Here is a 23,954-nt window from a genome sequence, read left to right as displayed (position 1 = left end):
TCAGTATTATGGGATGGAGTGCAAAAGGCTGATGAGTGTGAGCAGAACTGTTTCTTCACAGCTTGTGCACATGTTGGTGCTCGCCAAGGCTGGTTTTATGATGAGTAATGGAATTGTAGAATAAAACTGATGTACTTGTTCTGGGCTCTGCCAAATAATTGAAATAATTTTTGAGTAGACAGGATTGGGTTAAAGGAGCACAAAAGCTCAGACACCTCAAACAGATGCAGTGTATTGGTCATTGACAGTAGATAGTGAAGTCTTGGATAAAGACAAGGAAACATTTGTAGTTTACAGAGCTGAAGTGGGTGGAAACCACTTAAGAAACAATTGAGAAGAAACAGGAAAGACAGCTTTTATTTGGTGTAGGGTTTTAACCTCTTCAGGTTTTGATTGGGGTTTGAAGTCTGAGCATAAGAGGTGCTGGTGGAGAGGCTGATGGGGATGACCTGGTCACTGATGCTGGGTCAGCAGAGTAGCTTTTCCATCTCTGTTCACAAGTGACTCCAGGTACTCAGTTGAGCAGCCATTTGTTTTAACTGGAATGCAGCAGTGGAGACATCTGTCACCAATGTGCTGGGAATATTTTTGAATGTACACTGTAATTTATTATGTGTAAAGGAATGGAGTATGGAGGAATATATATTCACAGAGCAGTATGCACCTTTACCACCAGAAGTGACCTGTATTGTTACCAACCATTGTAACCCCACGTCTCACACAGTGTTACAAATCACTAAATTGCCTGCCAGAATGATTATTCTCTCTTCCAGAAGCAGTTTGGTGCTGATAAGCTCACTGTGTTCCCATGTTTTTGCTGTACTCAGGTGACGGGGTTGGCACGGGACACTGTCAGTGCCCCAGCTGCTCCAGGCTCCGCCTTGCCTGACCACCAGCGGCAGCACCACTCAGAGTTCATGAAGCAGCTCAGGGCCCGAGCTGATACAAACAGGTTTGCCTGAATGTTTCACATCTTGGGAGTGGGGAAGTAAGATTTGTTAGGTTTTGCTTCACCTGTTCTTGCAGAAAATGTTAAGATGTCATAATGAGTGAGCATTTAAGATGAACTTGGATTCCATCTTTATGCCCCTAATAGCATACACCAAAGGTGACATTAATTGGTTCTGTGAAATTCTACATAAAGTGGTAGGAAAAGTTGATCTAAATCTTTTGTGGGATGATTTAACCCAGTTTAAGCTTTAAGAAATCTTTTAGCATTAATTTTAGCTGTTACTGCTTCTAGTAAACTGATGAAACCTCATGAAAACTGTATTAATCCTATGCTTAAGACAATGCAGATTTGCCCTAAATGCTTCTTATTTCCAGGAAATGTGAGTCTGGTGCCATATCACAAGGTAAAGAGGAGACAGGTGACTCAAAACAGATGTACTCACCAATGTTTGATAGTTACTCTGAGTCCTCGAGATCAAAGGTTCATGATCAGAGGTAAGAAGCTTTTTGTGTTCTGTTCACTTACCTGATGTAGTTAGGTCCCATGAAGTTTCTCACAGCCCTTCTCTGATCTTGAACTGGAAGAATGTTGTCCTCTGTAGTTCTCCTAACTTCTAAAACAGAATTTCTAACTTAGTCATTCTTCTAAAATCTGAAAGAAAATGTGTTTGCATTTGTTTATCATCACTGCTCACTGGCAGGTAAAGGATGTGCATACCTTCAGACCACATGGATTTTAAACTAGAATTAAACCAACAATCAGTAATTTGGTGAAACTTGGAATTTTAAAGTAGCCAAACTGCATTTTGAAACTAAAACCAAACCCTCTGCATGTTGTTTATTGTCGTGATGTTAATCATGGTGTGTACAGTAGTAATGTAACATAAGTATTTTGAAATGTGCAAAGTATTTTTAAAAACATAATCTCTGGATGACACAGTAGTACCAGCAGCCGCCAGGAGAGCCCTTCAGTTCCGTCTTCTAAGGAGAATGAGAAAAAACCTTCTCGTCATGAGAAGACAGCCAGCAGTATTGAAGAGCAGGCTCAGACTGCTGCAGATGATTCCCTGCCCAGTGACAGTGTTTTGTCCCTGCCAGATGAAAAAGGTTGGCTCTGCTGCTGGTGTGTGATGGGTCTGAAGGTGGGGAGGGGGAGGGAGGGAGGGAGGGTGGTGCTGTTTCAGAATGAATTTCTGAAATAAATGAGGGAAATTGTGTGAAGAAAGCTGAGCCCCAAGTGAATTGTAGTCTCTTAAGAGGTAACACAGATTGGCACAGTGAGAGGGGAGCCTTTGAGATTCTGCTGTGTTAGCTTAGCCACATGCTCACATGCTGAGTCTGTAGGCACAGCACCAAATGTTTCAGCAACTCCAGATGTGTTTATACCTGTGTGCACAAATCTGTTAGGTCTCTCAAAGCTGGATAATAGATGTTTTCTAACTCAAAATCACTCTTTCCTGAACACCCATTTTTCTACATTAGTTACCTCCCTGTCTTTCTGCCCCCCCCTAACATTAGTGGGATGAGACAGACTAAAATTGCATTCATGGTGCAAGTGGAAAGCAGCTTCCCTGATTTCTCCCTCAGATTCCGCTTCTGTTGCAACAGAGTATTCCCTGAAATTTGATGAGTCCATGACAGAGGATGAGATTGAAGAAAAATCTTTTCGGTCTTTGCTGCCCTCTGAGAGTCATCGCAGAAATAATCTGGAGAAGAAGAGGGGCAGTCGTGATGATTCTGATGAGGAAGTGTCCCCAGACAAAACAGCTCTGTCATCTATCAAGGTAGATGAGGCAACCATATTTAAGTTAAATTAAATGAACTGAGCTGACATGGTTAAGCTGATAAGCTTCAAGTGAGCTGTTCTTAGCTGTGTTTGCAGGGTTGAGGATTCTTTTCCTCCCTGTGGTTCTCTGAGCATCTCAAAGCAGAGAGATGTGTGAATCATGCTGTATGTCACTGTTGTTCAAGTGTGGTGACTTAAGAAACAATCCATCCAGGCCTCTACCTTGTGGCTTAGGAGGAGTGACTTTTTGAGGTAGGTTTTAGAAGTGGATTAAGTCCTCCAACTATACTAACACAGAGCAAGGAAATACAAGAAGATGCTTCATCCCTCTGGCCAAAGTGGGGACCTCCCAAAACTGTCACACAGGGCAAAAATAGCTGGTCTGCACAAAGCTCAAAGAAAAAACAGCTTTCCTTCCTGCATCTATTTTTGTGTATCTGTGTATATACACACACAGACATGCACTTTGTAATTGAAAAAAAGCCATGGCATTTCTGTGGGTTTGTGCCAACTTTGTCTTTCCTTCCAGGAGCTAAGCATGCCGTTCTCAGGGGGGCAAGACAGTTTCTCTAAGTTTACCATGGAGATGGTAAGGCAGTACATGAAGGAGGAGGAAATGCGAGCAGCTCATCAGTCCTCACTCCTCCGGCTCCGGGAGAAGGCTCTCAAAGAGAAGACCAAGGCTGAGCTGGCATGGCTGGAACACCAGAAGAAGTAAGGCAGCTCTTCAGATACATAACTGCTGACTGACCATTTCCTTCTACTTTTCAAGGTTTTGTTTCCACCTTGCAGCTCCCTTACTAAGTATTAATGGTTGAACTCATCTTCTGACATCAGTATTCTGTACAGTTGTTAGTGGGAACAGGACCCAGTTTATAAATGTGCTTTGATATTTACATTGAATGGGGTTTGATTGAGAATTTCACTGAAAGAGTAGAAGAGTAGATGTTTGTTGTCAGTTGGAGAAGGTAGTTGCCAACCATTCCTGTGCACATCTTAATTCAGGAAGATACAGAACTGTCAAACAGTTTGACCTTTCTTTGCTTGATGTGTATCTGAAGTCATTTTAGTTGACTCAGGCCACATTTGGTGAATCTTGATACATGTTGTGCTTAGTGATTTGTTTCCAATCTAAGATAATGCTTTGTCCTGAAATCCACTGGAAGTACCCACTCATACTAGTAAACAGCAGTGGCCAGATTTAATCAGTAATTTTCTCTGCACGAGAGTACCATTGTTCAGCAGACATTTTCTTACAATGTCTTGTTATTATGGATTTGACAAAGGAGCATTAGGTAGTGAGCCAAGTGCCCTTTCTTGTATGTTTCTCAAGTGGTGAGTGTGCTACCTCTGCAGAGCTTCTGTCCATTCTTGTGTGATCTCCTATTACTTGCACTGGCCTTTTTACTTGTGCCTGTCTGACCAAACTATGCAAAATATTCCACCACAGAACATGCCAGGGATTGAGGTATATACTCGTGTGCAGAATATGAAAAATAAACTTTTTTTTTTCACTTTAAAGAGTAAAAGGCCTGTCGTGCACTTTTTTAATATTACTTTATTATTATTTATTGTTATGAAGTAATTTCGGTACTTTAGTTATACTTCTTTCTTTCAATCTATTTGCAGGCATTTGCGAGACAAGGGAGAGGATGATAAGATGCCTCCTATTCGAAAGAGGCAGCGTGGTCTGCTGCTGAGATTACAGCAGGAAAAGGTAAGGAATGCCCTCAAGAAAAGTCCTGTTGAAAGCTGTGGGTACCCACTAAAAGTTTCAGACACTGTAAATATAGGAATGGAGAACCAGCAGTATTTCTTACCTGTAAGTTTTAATTTGCATTTCAGTCATATTCAGCACGTTGTTCTCAAGGGTCCTTCTCTATCTGTGATCTCATGATTGAGACTCTGAAATGTTCTCATGCTGACTCTTTTACACCTAAAAGGCAGAAATCAAACGTCTCCAGGAGGCAAACAAGGCTGCTCGGAAGGAGAGGCAGCTCATCCTTAAACAGCAGGCGGAGATCGAGCGAATCCGTCACACTACGATGAAGCTGCAGGAAAAGCTGAAATCTGCAGGAGAAAACAAGCTGGTGAGTGTTCAGCACAGAAACTGGAGTCTTCCCTCTTCACCATGCAGCTTCAGTGTTTATAGGAATGGAAGGATACTAGATTGGACCTTTCACTTGGAAGTTTTGTCTGCCTGAAGTGACCACACCCCTGTATCTCAGCAATTTATGTTTAATTTCTTTAGAGCATCATTTAAGGAAATGCCTTTGGAGAAGCTACAAAATGTTTTAAACTTGCAGTAGATGATGTTTTTCATTCTCAAGGTGAACTAATGACTTTGGGAATGTGAGTTTTTTGATGCTTAGATGTCTCAGGCTTTGATTTTTGTTTGATTATTCGACGTGCCCAAAGTACTAAATATAAGCACTAACCCCAGAACTTCCTGCTGTGTGTGTTAGGGTAATTATGCTAAGTTTATTGCATCTACTTGCCTCCTTACAAAGTTTTGAGAAGACACAAGTTTAACAACAGTACTGTAGAAAAGATTGATTTCCTGTTTGGGTAACTGAATTCTGGTGGTTTGTTGCTTTGGCGGGCTTTTTGGTTTGGTTTTTTTGTTGTTGTTTTTGTTCTGGATAAAGTTAGGGGAAAACTTAAATTATGGAGAGAAAGGGTGTGCTAAAAGCTGTGTGTCAAATAAAAGTGAGGTTGTGAAGATAAATCTGCAAGTGGACAGCCTTATCTGAAGCAGTATTTCATATAATTTAGAGATTACAAGCTAAATTAACACAATTTTAAAGGGATTTTGAAATAGTCTTGTAATACTTCGTTTTTATTTTAACTCTTTAACTGCAGGAGCTTCCCAGTGAGGATGAGATCAAGCAGAGCAATGGTTCCAGCCCTCTTCCAACTGATGCAGAAACACGCAGCCCTTCCCCAATCTCCATCTCCAGCAGTGAGACCAGCAGCATTATGCAGAAACTTAAAAAAATGCGCAGCAGAATGGATGAAAAGTAACTATACCTTTTTTTTTACTTTTAAAAAAGTTTGCTGTTTTAATGGGACAAGTTGGTTTGGCCTAAATCTGCACTAAAAATGTCCATCAAAAATATTGGTGGTGTTGATATCACACTTGGATCTGAATTGCCTGAAAAACAACTGATTGGAAGCATGAATAAAACTATATTAATTCTTGTTCATAATAATTTAAAGGCTACAGTTCCTGCATGATTCAAACATTATGGCAGACCATGTGGTCAAGGTTTTATTGAAGAAGATTTGGTTTAATATTCTTTGTACTTGATGGAGTTGGTAGAAGCACAGCAGCTTAAGAAGTGTTGATGTTTGTAGGTACAAGGAATATGGACAGGTTGTGGCTTCACAGCACATCCTGTCAGAGTTTCTCTTGCAATGAGACCTGAGGTCAAATGGTCAAAATGGTGCCTGTACTTTGTATCTCCCCTTTAACCTTAAAGAGTGAAAAAATATAGGGAGTGAGATTCTGGAATTGCAGTGCACATTTTTGAGTTGAAATGTAACTTGTAACAGCAATTATCTTATGCAAAAACTAGTAACTGAGTTTCAGATCTGGCTCACAGAAAGACACTGAGGTTGTCAGGTATGTGATTTCTATCTAATTATCCAGCTGCTGAATTTTAATTCTGATTGTATTAAAATCAGCTAGGATGAACTCTTTAAATAGTAATGGAAATTATATGTATGTGATTGAGAATATATGTAGTTTACAGGTTGGAAGAATGTTGAAAATGTTTGTTAGGCTCCAGAGGAAATAACAAAATCTGTGTGCAGTTCCTGTGTCTGAAAAACTAAAAGGAATCTCCTGATTTTGCCTGTGAAGTTGTTTTAGACAAAAAATTATTTCTGCATCCTTTTGGTGTAGGAATCATTTTGTGTGCATGAAACATCCCAAACACTTTACCTACTTGTGCTCATTAGTTTGAAGCCCTAAATTCTTATTTGAGGCTAATTCATTGAAAGTCTGGCTTCTGCCAGTTGTCACAAGAAACAGTCTTTGCTTAAACAATTCTTTTGAGCTTGGAACCAAGACAGTCACTGCACTTCAGTCCATGTGGGTGATCTTTGGAATGTGTTTTCTCTTGAGACTCCAAACACAGCTGGATAAAACATGCCAAAGCAAGCAGTGCCATGTAAAGGCCAGCTGTCCTTGGCTCCTTGGCAGCCTGTCGCTTGCAGTCATTTAAGAAGCACATTTCCCACCCATGCATGTGTTTGATTATGATGAAAATAAAACCCAACAGCAGTAAGGAAGGCTTTGGTGTGAGTGGGGAAAACTCAAAACCTGTTGTAGTTTCACGGCCTTTTTGTCTAGCCTGACTTGGTTGCTGTTTTATTCTGACTCCTCTGGTGGCATCTGTTAAACTGAACAGCCAAAATCACTGATAATTAAAAGTTTCTGAGGTGTCATATTTCTAAAACTAAACTCACGGCATTCCAAACTGTATGAAATGAAAACCACCCCATTATCATAGTGGCAAATTCTCAGACTATCTTTTGAGACTGGTAAATGACTTAAGATAGAGACTTGAAAAGTATGTGTGTTGTAGGCCATGCTGACTTCTAGGGTTTCAAGAAAGTAATGTTTTTCTTCTGATCTTGTTTTTTTTTGTTAAAAGATGATATTTATCTTATTTTTCCCCACAAACAAATTCAACAAATTTCAAATGGTGATAAAAAACAATCAGCAACTTAGGAAGTTTGAGATACAGTATTAGTATTAAAAGAGATGACAAATATACTTGTATATTCAAAACTTCTTTGCTACTTTTTATCAGCTAGTGGCTTTGTCAATATTGTTCTTGAAATTTATTTTTTCAAGGTACATTCATTTCTAAGCCACACTTAAAATTGTATAAAGACTTATGTATTACAAGGGATAGTAGCAGATACAAAGTATGTTCTACCTTTAAAGATATTTTAGTCATGATTTGATTATTATTTTATGTAGTTGGAAATATTGCTCACCTGGAGAATACTTTTCAAAAGCTGGATACCAAGATTTGAGATGGAACAATTGCTTGAAGCAGAACAAGTGGAAATTGTGTGTGATCTATGTGGTCATGTGTTTTTGGTTTTATGATTTTAAAAGTCTTGGATTGTTTTATATGTTAAAAGGAGGAAGTAGTTTATGTAAGCATAAATGACTCTCTAAAACTTGATTTCCCTCTTATTATACAGTTTTTGCACACCTTTGGCAGGTGTCTAGGTAGTGAGCAGTGTTTAATGTTTGAAAAACAGTGCTGACTTGGTATCTTTTTGTTAATGCCTTCATTTGTAAAGCACATAAAAATAGCAGTAAGATGTTTGGTTTGGGGTGCAGTGGCAGCAAGCTGCCATTTGAGGGGAATCAGGGTGGAAAACCTGATTCAGGGTGGAAAATGGCTCAAGGGAAGAAGCTGGATGATAAATATAAAGGAATTAGAGAAAGGAACTGGGAAAGCCTGCTGTGCTGGACTTGCTGTACTCCACAGCAAGGTGGAAATCCTTTGGCTTCCTTACTTAGGAGGCAGCTTTAATATTTGTCTTGTGCTAAAAGGGGAATGAATGAATGAATGAATAATTCTTTTTCATTTTAACTGATGAGTCTGTGTAGCCTGCATGTGAACAGGAGCATGCTCTGTCAAAGAGAATTAACCACTTTCCCCTGGCTTTCCTTGCATATGCAGCATTAATGATAATCTGTGCAATAACAAATTAAATGCTTATTTTCATTTGCTTTTCCTTAATGTGCTTCTTAGCTTGCATTGTAGTTGATAGAGCTAAGTGGAGCATGGTATTTTTCTATAAATTTGATAATTCATTGGGAATTAGCTTAAAATTGTAATAATTTTAAGAAATACCATTTTAAGCAGAGCTGTAAATTATGTAGATTTTTTAATACAATAGGTGTTATCTTTTTGCAGTTAATACTTCAATGAAATATATGAGTATTCTGAGATCAAGTCTGTACTTCATTGCAAAAAATCCCAATTAGCAGCTATAATGTGATGGCAGGTATATCTGGAACTGTCCATGTTTTAAAAGTGAACTATTTAATCTACTTTTCTTTGCTCTTTTCACTGGTGCTTACCTTACTTTAGAAATAATTTTACTGAGGTTTCGCCAGGTGAAAAAAGTGTGTTTAAAGTTTCAGACCAGGGAACTGTTGATACTGCAAAACCAGCATGCTCTTTAATACCAATAACACACTCTTTTGAGAGAATAGCATGAGAAGGGTCAGGCTGAGGTATGTTAACTGGTGCCTCTGGAAATCTGCATCAAAGTAATAAAACTCTCCAAAATTTAAAGAAAAATACAGCAATGTGAAAGTAGCTTTTCTTTCATTAACAGAAAACCAAGTGTTGCAAGTGTGTGTTCTATAACCTTCTGCATAACAGTGTATAGTTTTTGTACTGCAGATGTTGGGTATTAACTATACAATGTTAAATGCAATTAATTTGAAAGTTCTTTGCCAGATGCTATCCTTTTCTCATTCTTTCTGCCTTAATTGCTATCTTAGTTTTAAACTCTTCCTCCTTATTTTGTAGACACTGCTCTCCTGTTCACTACTTCTTCTCTGTCTTTACGTCTCACCACTGGGCCTCTCTCAGTGTCTGTTTTCCCAACCTCCACCCCAAATTCCAGCTGTATATCTACAACCAATTGGTCAGGTAATTGTATATTTCTCCAGTGATAGACTCTTTGATAGAGCATGCTCTGTTCAGTCCTAGAAAGTCCAGAGGTTCTTCAGCAGTGGACATGGTGGACACTTGCCTCACTGTTTGCAGATCTTTATCAATGGCATAGGCAGGGGATCACTCCACCCTCAGCACCAGGCTGAGCAGTGCAGGTGATTTGCTGGAGAGAAGGAATGCCATCCAGAGGGACCTGGACAAGCTGGAGGGGTGGGCCAGGGTGACCCTCATGAAGGTCCACGAGGCAAGTGCAAGGCCCTGCTCCTGGGTCAGGACAATCTCCACTATCAGTTCACCCTGGGGAGTGAGTGGATTGAGAGCAGTTCTTCAGAGTAGGACTTGGAGATGCTGATGGACCAAAAAATGGGGTATGATTCTGTAGTGTGCACTTGCAGCCCACAAAATCAACTCTGTTTTGGGCTGCATGGAAAAACAGCAGGTCAAGGGAGGTGGTTCTGCCCCTCTACTCCACTCTGGTGAGACCCCCCTACCTGCAGTCTGGGGTCCCCAGTGTGAGAAGGACATGAACCTGTAGGAGCAGGTCCAGAGGAAGCCACAGAAAAATGAAAGAGAGGGAACACCTTCCCTATGAAGAAAGGCTGAGAAAGTTGGGCTTGTTCAGTCTGGAGAAGGCTCCAGGGAGACCTTATTGTGCCTTTTCAGCATATACAGTGAGGTTATGAGAAAAACGGAGACAGACTTACCAGGGCCTGTAGGGCAAGGGGTAATGGTTTTAGGCTGAGAGAGGCTAGATCTAGATTAAATATAAGGAAGCAGTTCTTTGCTGTGGGGTTGGTGAAGCACTGGAACAGCAACCTGTCCCATCCCTGGGAGTGTTCAGGTCAGCTGGAACTTTGAGCAACCTGGTCTAGCAAAAGGAGTCCCTGCCTATGGTAGAGGGGTGAAACTAGATGATCTTTAATGTCCCTTCCAACCCAAACCATTCCAGGATTCTAATCTCTTAATCCTACTATGTTCTGTGGGGCAAACAGACAGTTCACTTTGCTTCCCCTGTCTGGTTGCTACTTCAGAATAGCTGCTGAAACCTCATTGTTTGGGCTCATAGTCAACATACCTTAAAATGTGCAAATACGGTTTAAAGCAGCGGGTTAATACTAATATTTGAAATGCATGGATAAAATGTGTGTTGTTAGCAGGAGAGAAATATACTTTGAAGTCATGCTGCTGTAATCTGAGTGCTGCTGCTTCCTCATTGCTCCCCCACATTTCCAGCTGCATAGATGCCAGATGTGCTTTTGCAATTTTTTTTCTGCTTTTGAGGATAAATGTGTACGCTTGGTGTTGCAACTGGAACCCTCTAGACTGCAGTAAATATTAAGGCAATGCATCTGCTGTTTTGTGGCTCTGGCCTTTAAAACCCCAGGGTTATGAAAGGGTCTGCATCTTTGGCCATGCTGCTTTGATCCTCCTCTTCTTGTGGGTTTTTTTGTTGAAATCTTTCTCTTCTATCACTTCTGTTGACTTATCTTTCTTATTAAGTAGTTCTTCTGTGATAATTATTTTCATGGCAATTTCATTAATTCTTCTCCTGTTTATGGTTTTCTGGGTTAATTCATTTGACATCTGCTTTTAAGGATTCCTGCTCTTTGAATTCATTTATTTCAGCCTTTCTCTGCATTTTATTTCAACTTGACCTGCCTCTCTCAGGACCCAGTAAACTGCAAAACTTCCTGATGAAATCAAACAGTAGGTGAAGAAAGAAGAAACAGTTGCTTTTTGCATTGAGGTCATTGTAATAATGACCTCTAAAACAAGTTCCACATGCATGATATGCTGGACTAATTGGAACTGATGTGTGTGTGAGAGTAAGAGTGGATAGATCTGATAGTGCTGGTGAAAGACAGAGCATTATCATGACTGTCCCTGTCACATTTGTAATGCAATTGCTGTTGGTAGTTTGCTCTGTTAATGACACCAGCTGTCAGTTTTGCACAAGTGTAGATGATGTTTGATGTTTGTCCATAGGAATTGATAAAATTATGCAGAAAATCATGGAATCTGGCAGCTTGAAGGTGGCAGATGTTCAGAGATTCTGGGGTGCTTCTGTTTTTCTCCTCCTCTTGCTTTGACCATCAGAAAGAAGACTGTGAGCATCTCTAACTGGCTTCTGAAACTTTTCATGTCATAACTTGCTCCCTTTGTCTGAATCTGTCTTAGAGAAGGATTTATCTGAATCTCAACCTTTCTGATCAACTGCCAGCTCACTTTTCCAGGGAACAGAACAAACACTAAGTGAACAAATGAGAAATGTCCCTTAGCAGGCAAGACATGCACATTAGTCTTGGCTATTGCAGACTCTGTAAATAAAAGGGTTTTTTGAAACATGAGAGATTAAAACGCACAAATGAGATTATTATCTGCTTTGCAGCTTAAAAACTTTGATGCTAAGTGCTTGAGATGGCTTGAAAGTTATAAGGACATTTGCAAAAACAAAGTATCACAAGTCTTTGAAGTCTGCCTTCTACAGCACCACAACTTCTGTACCAATGGCAAACTATGGACTTCCTACAGAGTGATTCTGTGACATCTTAAAGCTTTCAGTATAGGAGATTAATAGATTGATAGACACTCTTCTCTAGACTTGGCATGCCAGAGGAAGTGTGTGCAGTTGATGTTGAATTTGCTCCCAATTTACTGTCTGAAGGGTTAAGTGCTATGGTTACTTCAGTGCTCAGAAATGAGACAGGAGCTGGCAGAGAGAACAAGTGTGTGCACACAAACCTATTCATACCTACCAAATCCTGTGAGAGTTTTGTCAATTCTAAGGTTTCATGGATCACTTAAGAGCTCTTTGTCAGAAGGAGAATATCTACGAATTTTCAGCATGAGCTTTAATTTTTATTTCTTCTTAAACTACCAGCCAGATATGTTAGTAGCTGGGAAGAAACAGTCTGGCATGGTTATTCTCTTGATGCTGTCAGCTCACAATTAACATTCCAAGTGTACCCGTCCATAGAGATGATGCTTAAAGGAAGAAGGATTAAAGTTCCAGGAGGACTATTAATATAGAATCATCTTCTCTTATAATAATGTATTTGGAAAAAAACCATGGGGCAACTGAGGTTACAATTTCTGCATCATTGGGATTAGCAAAAAAGGAAAGTTGATTTTTCAAACAGTCACGGCTTTCTAGAAGGTTCCAGTTTAATACCACAGGTACATTTCATGTCCTGAAATTGGGAACTTTTTTCTGTTTAGTATAGTGCATATGATCTTGATGATTTTGAAGATTTTTTAAATATAAACAGCCTCTTTACAGTATAGTGTAGACTTTGGTGTATTATTTCCTGCAGAGAAAAGAAGCCTTGTCTACTTGTGGGGATTTTGCAGCAGCACATCAGAAATCTGGGAGATAGCAGCTATTGTGGCTATTATCCTAGAAAACAAACTGAACAACTGCAGTTCTGGGAATGGTGGCAGTGGAGCATGGGTGCTGGGAGCTCGGCGTGGCTGGCTGCTGTGGCATTGTGTGTGCTCTGCCTGCCAGGTTCCTGACCAAGCGGGAGCAGAAGCTGATGCAGCGCCGGCAGCACGCGGAGGAGCTGCTGGAGTGGAAACGGCGCCTGGACGCCGAGGAGGCCGAAATACGGAGGATGGAAAAGCAGGCTCTGGCTGCCTGGGACAAAGAGCTGCTCAAAACCAAGATGGCCAAGAAAGAGCTGGGGGATCAGAGAGCTGAGCCCAAAGGTAATGGGGACTGGGGAGAAGTGACACATGTGGTAAGAGAGAAGGATTGCATAGGTTCATTTCCTTTTCTGATATTTTGGTTGCTTTCTGGACTCTCTTGGAATCTCAAGTTCTGCGCTCTGTTGCCTGTTTTACACCATAGTTAAATGTGTGTTTCTCCTTTGCTATGTATCCTCCCAAGTGAACAGTGCAGCACAAGCCCATCAGTCACTTCTATATACAATTTTTAAACTGTATTTCTGTCTTTGAAAGTAAAAATATTACAGTATGGCATGATTATAGCAATGTATTGAACAACTTGGACTACAAGGTGCATGAGCCATTTTCACTTATTACTGTTCTTACCAGGATTTTCTCAGGGCCCTCTGGAATTCATCAAGGTTACTAGGGCGTAAACTGTGCTAAAATAAGAAAGAAGAAGCTGAGAAGCCAAATTCCAAAACCACGAGAACTCAATAATGGGGGGCAGCAAAGCACATGGACTGTAACCAATCACATATTTTGAGAAGTGCATGCACAACATGTCAACAAGCAAAGGCACCAATAAGAAATTTGTGATCAGTCTGGGCAGTAGAGTTAGAATGTACAAATAAATGCATAATGTAAACAATAAACAGCTCCTACTTAATCATATTAGTTAATTGTCCAGGAGTCCTGAATTTCTCACACATGCTCTTTTGCTGGTAGTCTTATGAACTTACTCTGTTAAAATCATTTTCCCCAGTGGTGAGCAAAGTGTCTCTGCTTGTTAGCTTTAGTGCTAGTATTGGTGAGGATGGCTCCTGTCAGGGGCTGCTTTACCATTGTCTAAGTTTTCAAAAATTGAAATAATTATTTTCTTCCCTCTGTTGTTAATGCCATCTGTTTGAAATGTGTAGCTGAGGTAAAGTATGCTAGGATGTAATTAATAGAAATATAAATGATGCTGTTGTGAGGGAAAATTGAATTCCCAGATGTTGGAAGCTACAACTTCACAGTTCTGTCTAAGTGGATCATGCTGAAGCACAGGGAACTGAATTGCAGTGAGAGAAAGTGATTTCAGGGATTGTTCTAAAAACATATCTATTTTTCTTTTTCCCCCCCTTTACTGAAAGTAGGCCCATCCTTTGAATGTGCAAAGGGAATTCAGAGTAATGTCCTATTGCACTTGTTACTGAAAGCAGTCATGTGGATTTTAGGCATTGTAAGACATTTTAAAGATGATGTGTGTATGGGTCAGTAAGTTCCCATGAACAAAAATTCAGCACAAATGCTGAATTCTTATCAATAAGTGAAACTGATTGTATCTATCAGTAAACATTGGAGCACAACCCTGCTTCAGAAGGAAAAGTCCTTCTCCCCAGCCTTTACTCAAAGACTGAATAGTTCTCCATGGCTGCCTAGTAATGCCATGACTCCTGCAGAATTTAGTAAACAGGAATATTGGAAACCCAAATTATTATTTTGTTTGTTGCCATATGAGAGACTCATGATGAAATCATAACATTAAAATGTTTTCTGCAAGTACTGTAAAGGAAGCAATCAATTCTAAATTCAAGATCTGGCCTGCAGATTATATGCTCCTCCATGACTTCTTCAGACTAATAGTGACTCTTGCTTCTGTATGGTCAACTGGAAGGACAGGTTTCCTTTAACAATCTTTTCAGAGTGTGTTGTCTGCAAAATGTTAGAATATCCTGAAAACCTCTTTATTTTAGATATTCAGCAATCACTAAGAAGGTTGGGCAGTTCTCACAGATGCACAGAATCATTTGGATTGGAAAAGGCCTTGTGAGATCATAAAATCCAACCTGTTACTGATAACCACCTTATCAACTAGACCAGGGCACTAAGTGCCACATCCAGTTGTTTCTTGAACACAAATCATGCTTTAAATCTTACTTCTGTGGTACACAGGCTTGTTCTTGCTAAATATTTCCCCATCAGTGTCTAGGTGAGTGAAATAATGCTTGTTTGACATGTACTGCTAGCAGTTACTACTTTATCTGCAGACAGCATAGAAAGTTTTCCTTCAACCTTATGCCTTCAGCCTTATATACCTTCAGCTTCTGCACATAAGATGGTTTTGATGTGCTTTGTTTTTTCTCTCATTGAATCTCAGAAACAGCTAGTGAGGAAGAGTCTCCAGTGCCTTCTTGCTCTCATCTGAATAGTGAAAGCTCTATCCCAGAAGATCTTGGCAGTCTGGCTGCTGAGTCTGTCCCATCAGAGCCCATGGGCCATGGACAGCCAGAAAGCCCAGATCAGAGTACAATTAATGAAGAAATGGCTTATTCTGAAGATTTCAAATCCTCTGCATCACCTGGCAAACTGGTGAGTGAGCTGCTCTGCCTTTTGTACTCTTACACACTATCAGAGAATTGGCAAGTACAGCCATTCCAGTTGTCAAAGGAGATATTGCACTATTAACTAAATCTGTTTTCTGTGTTTATGATACCATTTCACATTACTGTGAGTAATCATTGTGATCAGATGTGTGCTTTGAAGTCTTGAGGAAATATATAAATATTTAAACGCACAGAGTTTAGATATTTTTTAAATTGTGGGTAGTCTTGCAAAACAGTTTACGTATGTCACGTAGGTATGCAGGGCTGAGTGGTGGAATAGTGACCCAGTTTAGCAGTGTGAATTAGCTGTAGGCCAGCTTGTTGCCATTGTATAAATTCTTTGAGGCCATGGAAGCTATGCTCTGTTTTTCCACTTTGCCTGATTTGCAAGTAATGTATCCCAAAGTGTAGCTATAGGATGAAGAAGCAGACCTGTAACCTCATGCACAGTCCTCTGGGTTTCAGATTGTGTCTGCTTGCTGCTTAATTCTGCTTTATTGTTCTATTCTAATTATTATTTCTAGTTGGATGATAATTTTAATGAGTTTCATCCTGATAACTTTGCCCTGTGCTCAATAAGACAGAAAATTCAGTGCCTGTGGGGTAAAAGAACTGCTTATCTAGACTTATTGCAAATACTTTCTTGGCAGATTTGCTGAGGAGATAATAATAAAATGTCTAATGTGTGCCAGAGGTTATGTCCAAGGTGTCTTAAAGGTTTGTAGGATAATATTGAAGCATTAAGCAGCATTTTAGAAGAACATTTACTCTTTGAGTTTTTGCCTGGCCTCAGAAAAATAGTGCTCTGTTGTTTCAGTGATTCAGAATGTTGTCTTGCACCCTTTACATGAAGTGGTTAATTTTATTAGTTTATTTACTAGGAGTTCCTATTGCTGCAGATGACACAAATGTATTGAACACGTGTGAGTCAGAGCCATGTCAGTTCACTTAGGTGGTAGTAGAGTAGTCTAGGCAGGTTTATTGAAATCTAGGCTCAAAGTAAGCAGGCAGCTGTTGCTGCTCTTGTTATTATTGTTTTATTGTCTAGAAAATATTAAATTCTTCTTAAGATTGTTGTATAGGTACCACTGTTTGAGATGTCCTCCTGTCCTGCTGTTCTTTCCTTGTAAGTGGCTCCTGATGACAGTGATCTTTTACTTTCAAACTGCAATCACTTATTTATCCTTTTCTCTTTCAGTCTCCTCCCAAAAGCAGCATATCTGTATCAAAGCAAGACTCCAGCAAAGGCAGCCACAGAACTGGAGGACAGCTGCATTCACCTGTGAAGTCCCACCAGACATCTCACAACTGGTCTGATGAATCTTTATCTATGACACAGTCAGGTAAGTGTAATACCCACTTGGGTTTCTATTGCTTTTTCAAAGCTTTTGCTTTTAACAAACTTAAAATGCAGACATAGATGTGGAGAGGCAGACAAATTCCTGGAAATAGCCAAGGCTTGGGGTTTGTGGGTGTATTTTCCCATTATGTAATATGATCTCTTCAGCTGAAGATCTTAATTTAAGAAGGTTTATGCTTTATAACCTCTTATAGAAAGCAGTACAGGTTCTGCAAACACATGTGAAGAAGATAGGAGTCCATAGTTAAGGTGGTCCTAGGACTTAAAAATCCCTTTTTCTGCACCCAACTTCAGAAGCAGAACAGCTCTGTTATGTGGCAGTATGGGAGAGACCTTTGAGCCTGCTCTGCCATGTGCAGAATCAATGGATGCTTCAGGACTTAGGGGTTTATTTGTGGAGGAGGGTTTGGTCTATGTGCAGTAAAACAGGGCCTAAGGTGGCATTTTGAGCTATAAAATCTCCTGTATGGACTCATACCCTTTATCCAGTACCCAAACTGCCTGCCAGTAAATGCTGAGGGGAGGAATACTGGAAGTGAAGTGGTTCAGAGCAGCCCTTTCCCTGCTGTGCTCTCAGCCATGTGGAGTGCAGGGATTCCTGAGCTCCATGCATTGTGCCACCATCATCCACTCTGTTCACCTGGGAAGCCTTTTTTGACTCTTTCCATGCTTTTAGTCTCTAGAACATCTTGTTTTCCACAGTGCAATTGATAGAGCACCACGCAATACTTCTTAGCAAATGAGATAGCATTTTCCTTCTTGGGTTTTTTTATGTTAAGTCTTCAGTGGAAAAATAATTAGCAGGTTCTCTTGTGTGTTTTGGCTGTTGTTTGTGATGGTTGGTAACTTACTGTGAGAAACACCTACGTATTTGCACTGAGTAATCTATGTTGGGATTCTGTTTGGAGAGCAGTTTCCAACACAGTGAAGCTTTCAGCACCTTGATAAAGTTATTTTAAAGCTCAGCAGTCATATAAGGAAGCCATTATGAAATGTAGAGCAGTCAACAGTGATCACAAAAATAAGCCTTAAAATATTGACAGTCTTTAATTTCAAATTCTAAAGAAAGGTATCAGAGGTGGGAAGCTGATCAGGATGGTGCTGGTTTCACAATAAATCATTCCATTGTGAAGAGACAAATGTTGTGGCCTGCTGACAAACAATGAAGTCATTGCCCTGTCAGTGTGATGCATGCGTAGACAAGGTCCTCAAAGATGAAAGCATGTGCAGATCTTTCCCTTATGAGTTGATCAAGAAATGCTGTAATTACACACTGGTCACTTACTGTTAGGGAGGAGCTGTTAATTACAGTGGCATCACAAAGTGTTCCTGATTAGCAAGTGAGATTCCATTCTTTTTGTTTGGGTTTTGGGTTTTTAAAAATTCTTTACGTGGTTAACAACAATTGTTAATGCAAAAAGAATACATCAGTTTCATTGCATTTACTGGCTGTTGCTGAGAATGGAATCCTTCATTATGGTGGTTTGCTATGTTCAGAAAGGAAATGAATTAGGGAAATGTCAGCTGCTCCTGCTAGCTGACCAAAGCATATTGATAACTGACTTTCTAAACTACCAAGTAAAGTAATCAGCACTTATGAGCACCCAGAAAACACTACAGGTGATACTCAGCATTAGAAAAAAACAAACCAGCCAAAATCCTCCTCTTGGGAGCTGCAGCTGTAGAAGAGGAAGGGGTACATCAGCTCAGGGAGGAGCCCCAGTAAGGCTATGTCAGGCAGTACTTGGAAGAGTTTTTATAGTTAATTGTGGTAGCAGCAATCTGGGACAAGGATCTTGTTTTGCACTATGTTGGTACACATTTAAAGCAAGAAACAAGTGGGCATGGTCAGGTGCGTAGAAAAAAACAACTAATGAGAAACTGAGGCAGTCTGTCTGTAGAGTCTGAGAGAGTAAGAGGAAATGAGGAAAACTGTTACAGCAGAAATAAAAAAATCAGCAGAGTTACTGGTAGAATTGGGTTACCATGCAGAGACTGGATCTGAGTATCTGGGGACAGTGACAATCTCTGCATTGTTCAAACTGACTTCCCTTCCAGCTGCTGGCCAGTCAGCTCTGTATTTCATAGATGTATTTAGTCTAGGTGGCAGAAAATCTGCATGGACCAGAAACTTACACTTGGTTTGAAATACACTGTCCCAAGTGACATTCTCATCCATGAAGTGTACTCTGCAACTTGAAACTCTGTATTATAATTTTAAGCCTATGTTTCAGATATATTTTGGTGTGCAGCTCCAAGTTGTATTTTTAAATACAAAAATGAATTTCTGCAATACCCAACATGACAAGCAGCTGATGTTGAAGAGCATAAATGTGTGGTTGGAGTGAATAAACTTGGTAACAAGTTATTGTATCAGAGCCTATCTCTTTTAAATTAAGCAAGATGCAACATCTTTTAATACCTTTCACACGTAGTAGTGAACACAAAATCCCACCTTGAGAGTCTTGCTAATAATAATATAATAAATATTATGTTGGCATTTCATTCTTTGACATTTTTCTTGGACTGTATTTTGTAATTAGTGAATGACGGTTTATTGCTTTGCTCAGAATTGTTTTGTGAGGTGCAAATTTGTAAAGAATAAAACTAAACTTTTTCAGAAACCACCTCTGATCAAAGTGACATCGAAGGACGCATCAGGGCCCTGAAGGATGAGCTACGGAAAAGGAAATCTGTGGTGTACCAGCTGAAAAAGGAGCAGAAAAAGAGACAAAAGGAGAGACTGAAGGCCCAGGAAGCCAGTTTGATCAAACAACTAGAGGTTAGGAAGAGAAGAAAGAAGGGCAAAGTAACAGATTGTTAGCCTTAGATAAATCTTGATAGTATGGACATTGTTGGCAAAATATTGTATCAACAGCTGTGAAAGACACATTGTTGTGATAGAAGTGTGACTATTGCACAGAATCACAGAACAGTTTGGGTTGGAAAGGACCTTGAAAATCCTTTCATGCCAACCCCCCTGCCATGAGCAGGGCCACCTTCCACTAGACCAGGCTGCTCAAAGCCCCATCCAGCCTGGCTGTTTAACCATTTCCAGTCATGAGCCAGAGCTTTGAGGCAAAAATGCCATTCCCTTTTAAAATGTGTATCTGTAATGGGCTGCTAGCAGCATTCTGGGGGTTATGTATGTTTATACACATTACTGTCCTAGCTGGGATTAAAGATTAGTGCTCATGTAATTTGGTTTTGGAAGTAAAGTATTGAAATTTCTAGGATTGCAGCTGTAGATTTTGGAAAAGTTAAATAGATTGGTTGATAGAGAAAGTGGGTGTATTCTTTATACTCACTAGGTTTTGATTGTTGAATTGTAGTTGTGGTTTAGTGTATTAACAGCTGGAATTGTTTTCCATGTGCAGTCATATGACGAGTTTATCAAGAAGACTGAAGCGGAGCTGAGCCAAGATCTGGAATCATCACCAACAGCCAAACCTCAGATCAAAACTCCATCCTCAGCTGCTGCTGAAAAACCTAAGATCAAGGCACCACCACTCCATAGGTAGCTGGGATTTCTCTTTCTTTTTGAGACTGTTTTGGAGCTGATTGCTGATTTAGCCAAAACCATGGATGTAAGGAAAGCTGCTCACTTCTGTGCCTTAAAGCACTGGACATTGGCAGTATCCAGTTGACCTATTTGCTGCTGTCACCAGACCCAAAACAGATAAGATTTACCATGTCTGTAATCTTACACACCTCACTCTTCTCCTGCCCAGCCTTTCAGGCTCTATTTTCAATTTTTAAAATAATAATAATTTTCTGTTGTACAAGAATTCTGCCAGATACTGTGCATGGGTTATTAGCCTGAAGGCTTTTTTGTTTTCCATTTTGGTAATGTCCACTGCACTGTGTAAGGCAAACCATTCATCTTTGCAACTTAAATCTGGTTTAGATCTTAGGTTTTAAAGAGTAGAGAATTCAACTGATCTTCTGCACTTCCTACTGTATTTTTAAGCGTTCATTTTCCCCAGCAGATGGTGCAATTTTAGTGCATTCAGATTAAAAAAAAACAGAAACCACCCAACTTTTTTCTGTCTCCCCCCCGCTTTTTTTTTTTCCTGGAAAGAGATAATGTTTGATTAGTCTTTTTAAAAAATTTGTTTCCAGGACTCTCCAGACTCTCCTCTGTCCCCATTCCCATTTTATAATGTCATAGTATGTTGACAAAGCAAACTGCTTATGTTATAATTATAATGCTACATTAGTGTGGTGTTACATTTACACATGCCTTTATTTCCATTTTTATCTATTAAAAAAAGAACAAGCAAACATCACCCACTGGTGTAACTGTAATTCATGCAATTTGATTTTTCCAATTTAGGCCTGAGACAGCTAAAAACTGGAAATCACTGACTGAGTCAGAGAGATCCAGAACATCTTTGGAATCTGTTTCAGAACATGCAGGTAGGTAACTGGAAGAATCCATGCTACAACTTAAGATCTTGAAGACTGACTGTTTTAAAATTCTTGAACCTTCTCCTTCTTGATTTACAATGAGGTTTTAAGAGAGGGTGAAAACTCCATAAAATGATAGTGATGGAGCTGTATATTTTGCAGTATTATTTATTGTATTTTTTGCAGAATACCCCGTGTATTCAGTATTTAGTTTACTCTTTCTGAGGTGTATATGAAACCATAATTAAGTGACAATCTTTTTACTTTCTTTTGTTTCTTGTTCCTTTACCACTTGAGTTCGGATACTTTTCACTGTTTTGCTGTTGATGATTATCTCATTATCTCCATTATCTTCATTGTATTTGTGGCTTGCAAACAAATAACTGAGTCCTTACCTTAGGGTGCTGGTTAAAGGAACATAAGTAGAAAGAAAACTTTATAACCCTGGAATTGAGTGGAAGTTGCTTCTATCAATGTTCATAGGACAGCCAGAAGTATGTGTTTCCAAGGCACCAGTTTGTATCTTCTTTTAGTACAGACACCTTGATATTAATTTAGTTGCCTAAAACAACAAGTTTGCAGTAAAACAATATGGGTTATATAATCTGCTGAAATTCACTTTTTATTTTCCTTCCAGATGCTGTGTCATCAAGAACCGAGAGATCTGTGTCTGTGCACACCAAGAAGGTGGCTGTGACAGCTCTCCATGCAGGAGAACCTTCTGGAACAGCTTCCTTGGCTTCAGTGTTACCAAAGAGTTCCAGAGCAGGATCTGGTGATTCCTCAGATAGCTCTTCAGCTCTTCTCAAAGATATGAAAGACATTAGCAGGAGTCTTGAATCAGTGAACAAAGTGGTAAATGAATCCAGTGCTGGTCCTATCATTAGCCATAAATCTGAGATTACGGAAGACCTGGAATACATAAAGTCAGAGGAATATGAGAATGGAGGTTCTGATGTTAAGCCTGTGGAGAGTTCTGACGTCTTGCTGACGTTAGACGAAGGACGGGAGAGTTCACTGGGTCACTGCTCTGAAAACAAACTCTCTCTGAAGGAACTCTTAGATGTAGCTGTGGAAAGTCTTCATGATACAGAAGAAATCTTAGAACAGAGACAGTCAAATAAAGATGCTGTAAGTGGCCCAAGCATAGAGGAGACTTCTCACAAACTCAGCAAATTTGCAGAGGAAAAAGGTGATCTGCTTTCTGAACAGCTCTTGAGTCAGAAAGAGCCATCGTACCCTGAAGACTTTGAGGAATCTTCTTCCAGAAAACAAGCTTCAGCTGAAGAAACACTGCCTGGGGAACGCTACAGAGATGACTTTGAGGATTCCCTGCTCTCTGCTAATGGGAAGTCCCTGAGGGAGCAGTCCCAGCACACCCAGGCCAGCCGGAGCAGATCCACCAGCCTGGGCAGCGATGGTGAAATCAGTGAGTGCCTCAGTGACAGGTCTCTCTCTGGCAGCATGCACTCAGAGAGACTGCTGGAACTGAAGTCCCCAACAGAACTTATGAAAAATGCTGAACGCAGAGATGTGGAGCAAGAACAGGCTCCTGCTTGTTCACCACTGTGGGCCTCAGCTTCAGTCACAGAAGAAGCAGATAGTTTGGCCAATTTCAACATTGGAGACAGAGTACTTGTGAGTAAAGTCCAGCCTGGAACACTGCGCTTCAAAGGGCTTACTAAATTTGCCAAAGGGTTTTGGGCTGGTGTGGAGTTGGATAAACCTGAAGGGAACAACAATGGAACTTATGATGATATTAAATATTTTGATTGCAGAGAAAAGCATGGTATTTTTGCTCCTCCTCAGAAAATCTCTCACATTACAGAAAGTATCGATAGCCACTTAGACACAAAAAAGGATGATGAAGACTCATTCTTTGATGATAGACTGGAGAAAAAACACAAAGCTGAGCAGAAAGATAGAGAAAGTTCCAAACCTAGCAAAGAAGCTGAAAGCCAGAGCAGAAATGCAACAGAGAATTATTCCCAGGATAAAGCTCCTGTGGACACAGCTGCTTCAGAAGCCTCAGCTGAGGAAAGGGTTGAAGAGGAGTTGTCATCTAAAGCAAACAGCATAGAAGAAATTTCTGTAGCTGCTGGTTCATTTGCCCAAGAACAGTCAGTGGTGGATTACCTGAAGGATGCTGTAAAAGAGGAAGCCAGCCACACTCCTCTCACTTCCAGTGTTGTGGATGAGATTTCCACTGTTCAGTTGGATGACATGTCAGATTTCCTTTCCGAAAAACTGGAGAGGCAGAAGACATTGGGAGAGGAATGTGCTGAAAAGTTAGATGATCTCTCTCCTGTTGTGGAGAAGCCTGCAACCCCACTGCTGGATTTGCTGACAAAAGAAAAGAACCAGTTAGAAGCACAGCTCAGCCTGCCTCTTAGAGAGGAAGAAAAGTCAAAAGACCAGCTGGAAAAGGTCAGTTTGCTGACAGACAGTCTACTAAGAGATTTTGTGAAAGACACAGTCAATCAGTTACAGCAAATAAAGAAGATCAAAAATGAGAAAATCCAGCTCAGCAACCAGGAGCTCTGTGATGTGAAGGAGGAAGCCACTACTCCACCCCAGCAGGTGGAAAAGCAGATTCCAGACGGACTGAACAACTTCTTCCTAAGTTCTGATTTGGAAGATGACAGAGAAGAGCTTTCCTCTCCAGACATGTGTCCCAGACCAGTGAGTAGCAG

General features: G+C 40.2%; 1 protein-coding gene across 8 annotated transcripts in view; it reads left to right on the top strand.

Moving 5' to 3' along the window:
* Positions 1 to 23,954, top strand: part of CEP350 (centrosomal protein 350) — a 73,366-nt gene that overhangs the window by 32,997 nt on the left and 16,415 nt on the right. For 5 of the 8 annotated variants that reach the window (XR_010366048.1, XM_064427647.1, XM_064427645.1 and 2 more), the window contains exons 20-35: positions 828 to 952; positions 1,327 to 1,446; positions 1,892 to 2,058; positions 2,539 to 2,735; positions 3,267 to 3,451; positions 4,367 to 4,454; positions 4,681 to 4,827; positions 5,600 to 5,757; positions 9,310 to 9,432; positions 12,965 to 13,164; positions 15,266 to 15,477; positions 16,690 to 16,834; positions 19,473 to 19,633; positions 20,229 to 20,368; positions 21,188 to 21,270; positions 21,899 to 23,943. Coding sequence is in view for 7 of the 8 variants with exons in the window: in XM_064427647.1 (XP_064283717.1) it covers positions 828 to 952; positions 1,327 to 1,446; positions 1,892 to 2,058; positions 2,539 to 2,735; positions 3,267 to 3,451; positions 4,367 to 4,454; positions 4,681 to 4,827; positions 5,600 to 5,757; positions 9,310 to 9,432; positions 12,965 to 13,164; positions 15,266 to 15,477; positions 16,690 to 16,834; positions 19,473 to 19,633; positions 20,229 to 20,368; positions 21,188 to 21,270; positions 21,899 to 23,943 (4,296 nt within the window). In the remaining variant the exon portion in view is untranslated. The remainder of the gene's footprint in view (positions 1 to 827; positions 953 to 1,326; positions 1,447 to 1,891; positions 2,059 to 2,538; positions 2,736 to 3,266; positions 3,452 to 4,366; positions 4,455 to 4,680; positions 4,828 to 5,599; positions 5,758 to 9,309; positions 9,433 to 12,964; positions 13,165 to 15,265; positions 15,478 to 16,689; positions 16,835 to 19,472; positions 19,634 to 20,228; positions 20,369 to 21,187; positions 21,271 to 21,898; positions 23,944 to 23,954) is intronic. The other 3 variants (XM_064427648.1, XM_064427649.1, XM_064427652.1) reach the window with 3 other exon arrangements.

The sequence above is a fragment of the Passer domesticus genome, chromosome 7 (genome assembly GCF_036417665.1).
Source record: "Passer domesticus isolate bPasDom1 chromosome 7, bPasDom1.hap1, whole genome shotgun sequence".
In the NCBI taxonomy this organism is placed as follows: Eukaryota; Metazoa; Chordata; class Aves; order Passeriformes; family Passeridae; genus Passer; species Passer domesticus.
The sequence above is the reverse complement of the archived record's forward strand: the minus strand, read 5'-3'. Positions and strand labels throughout refer to the sequence as shown.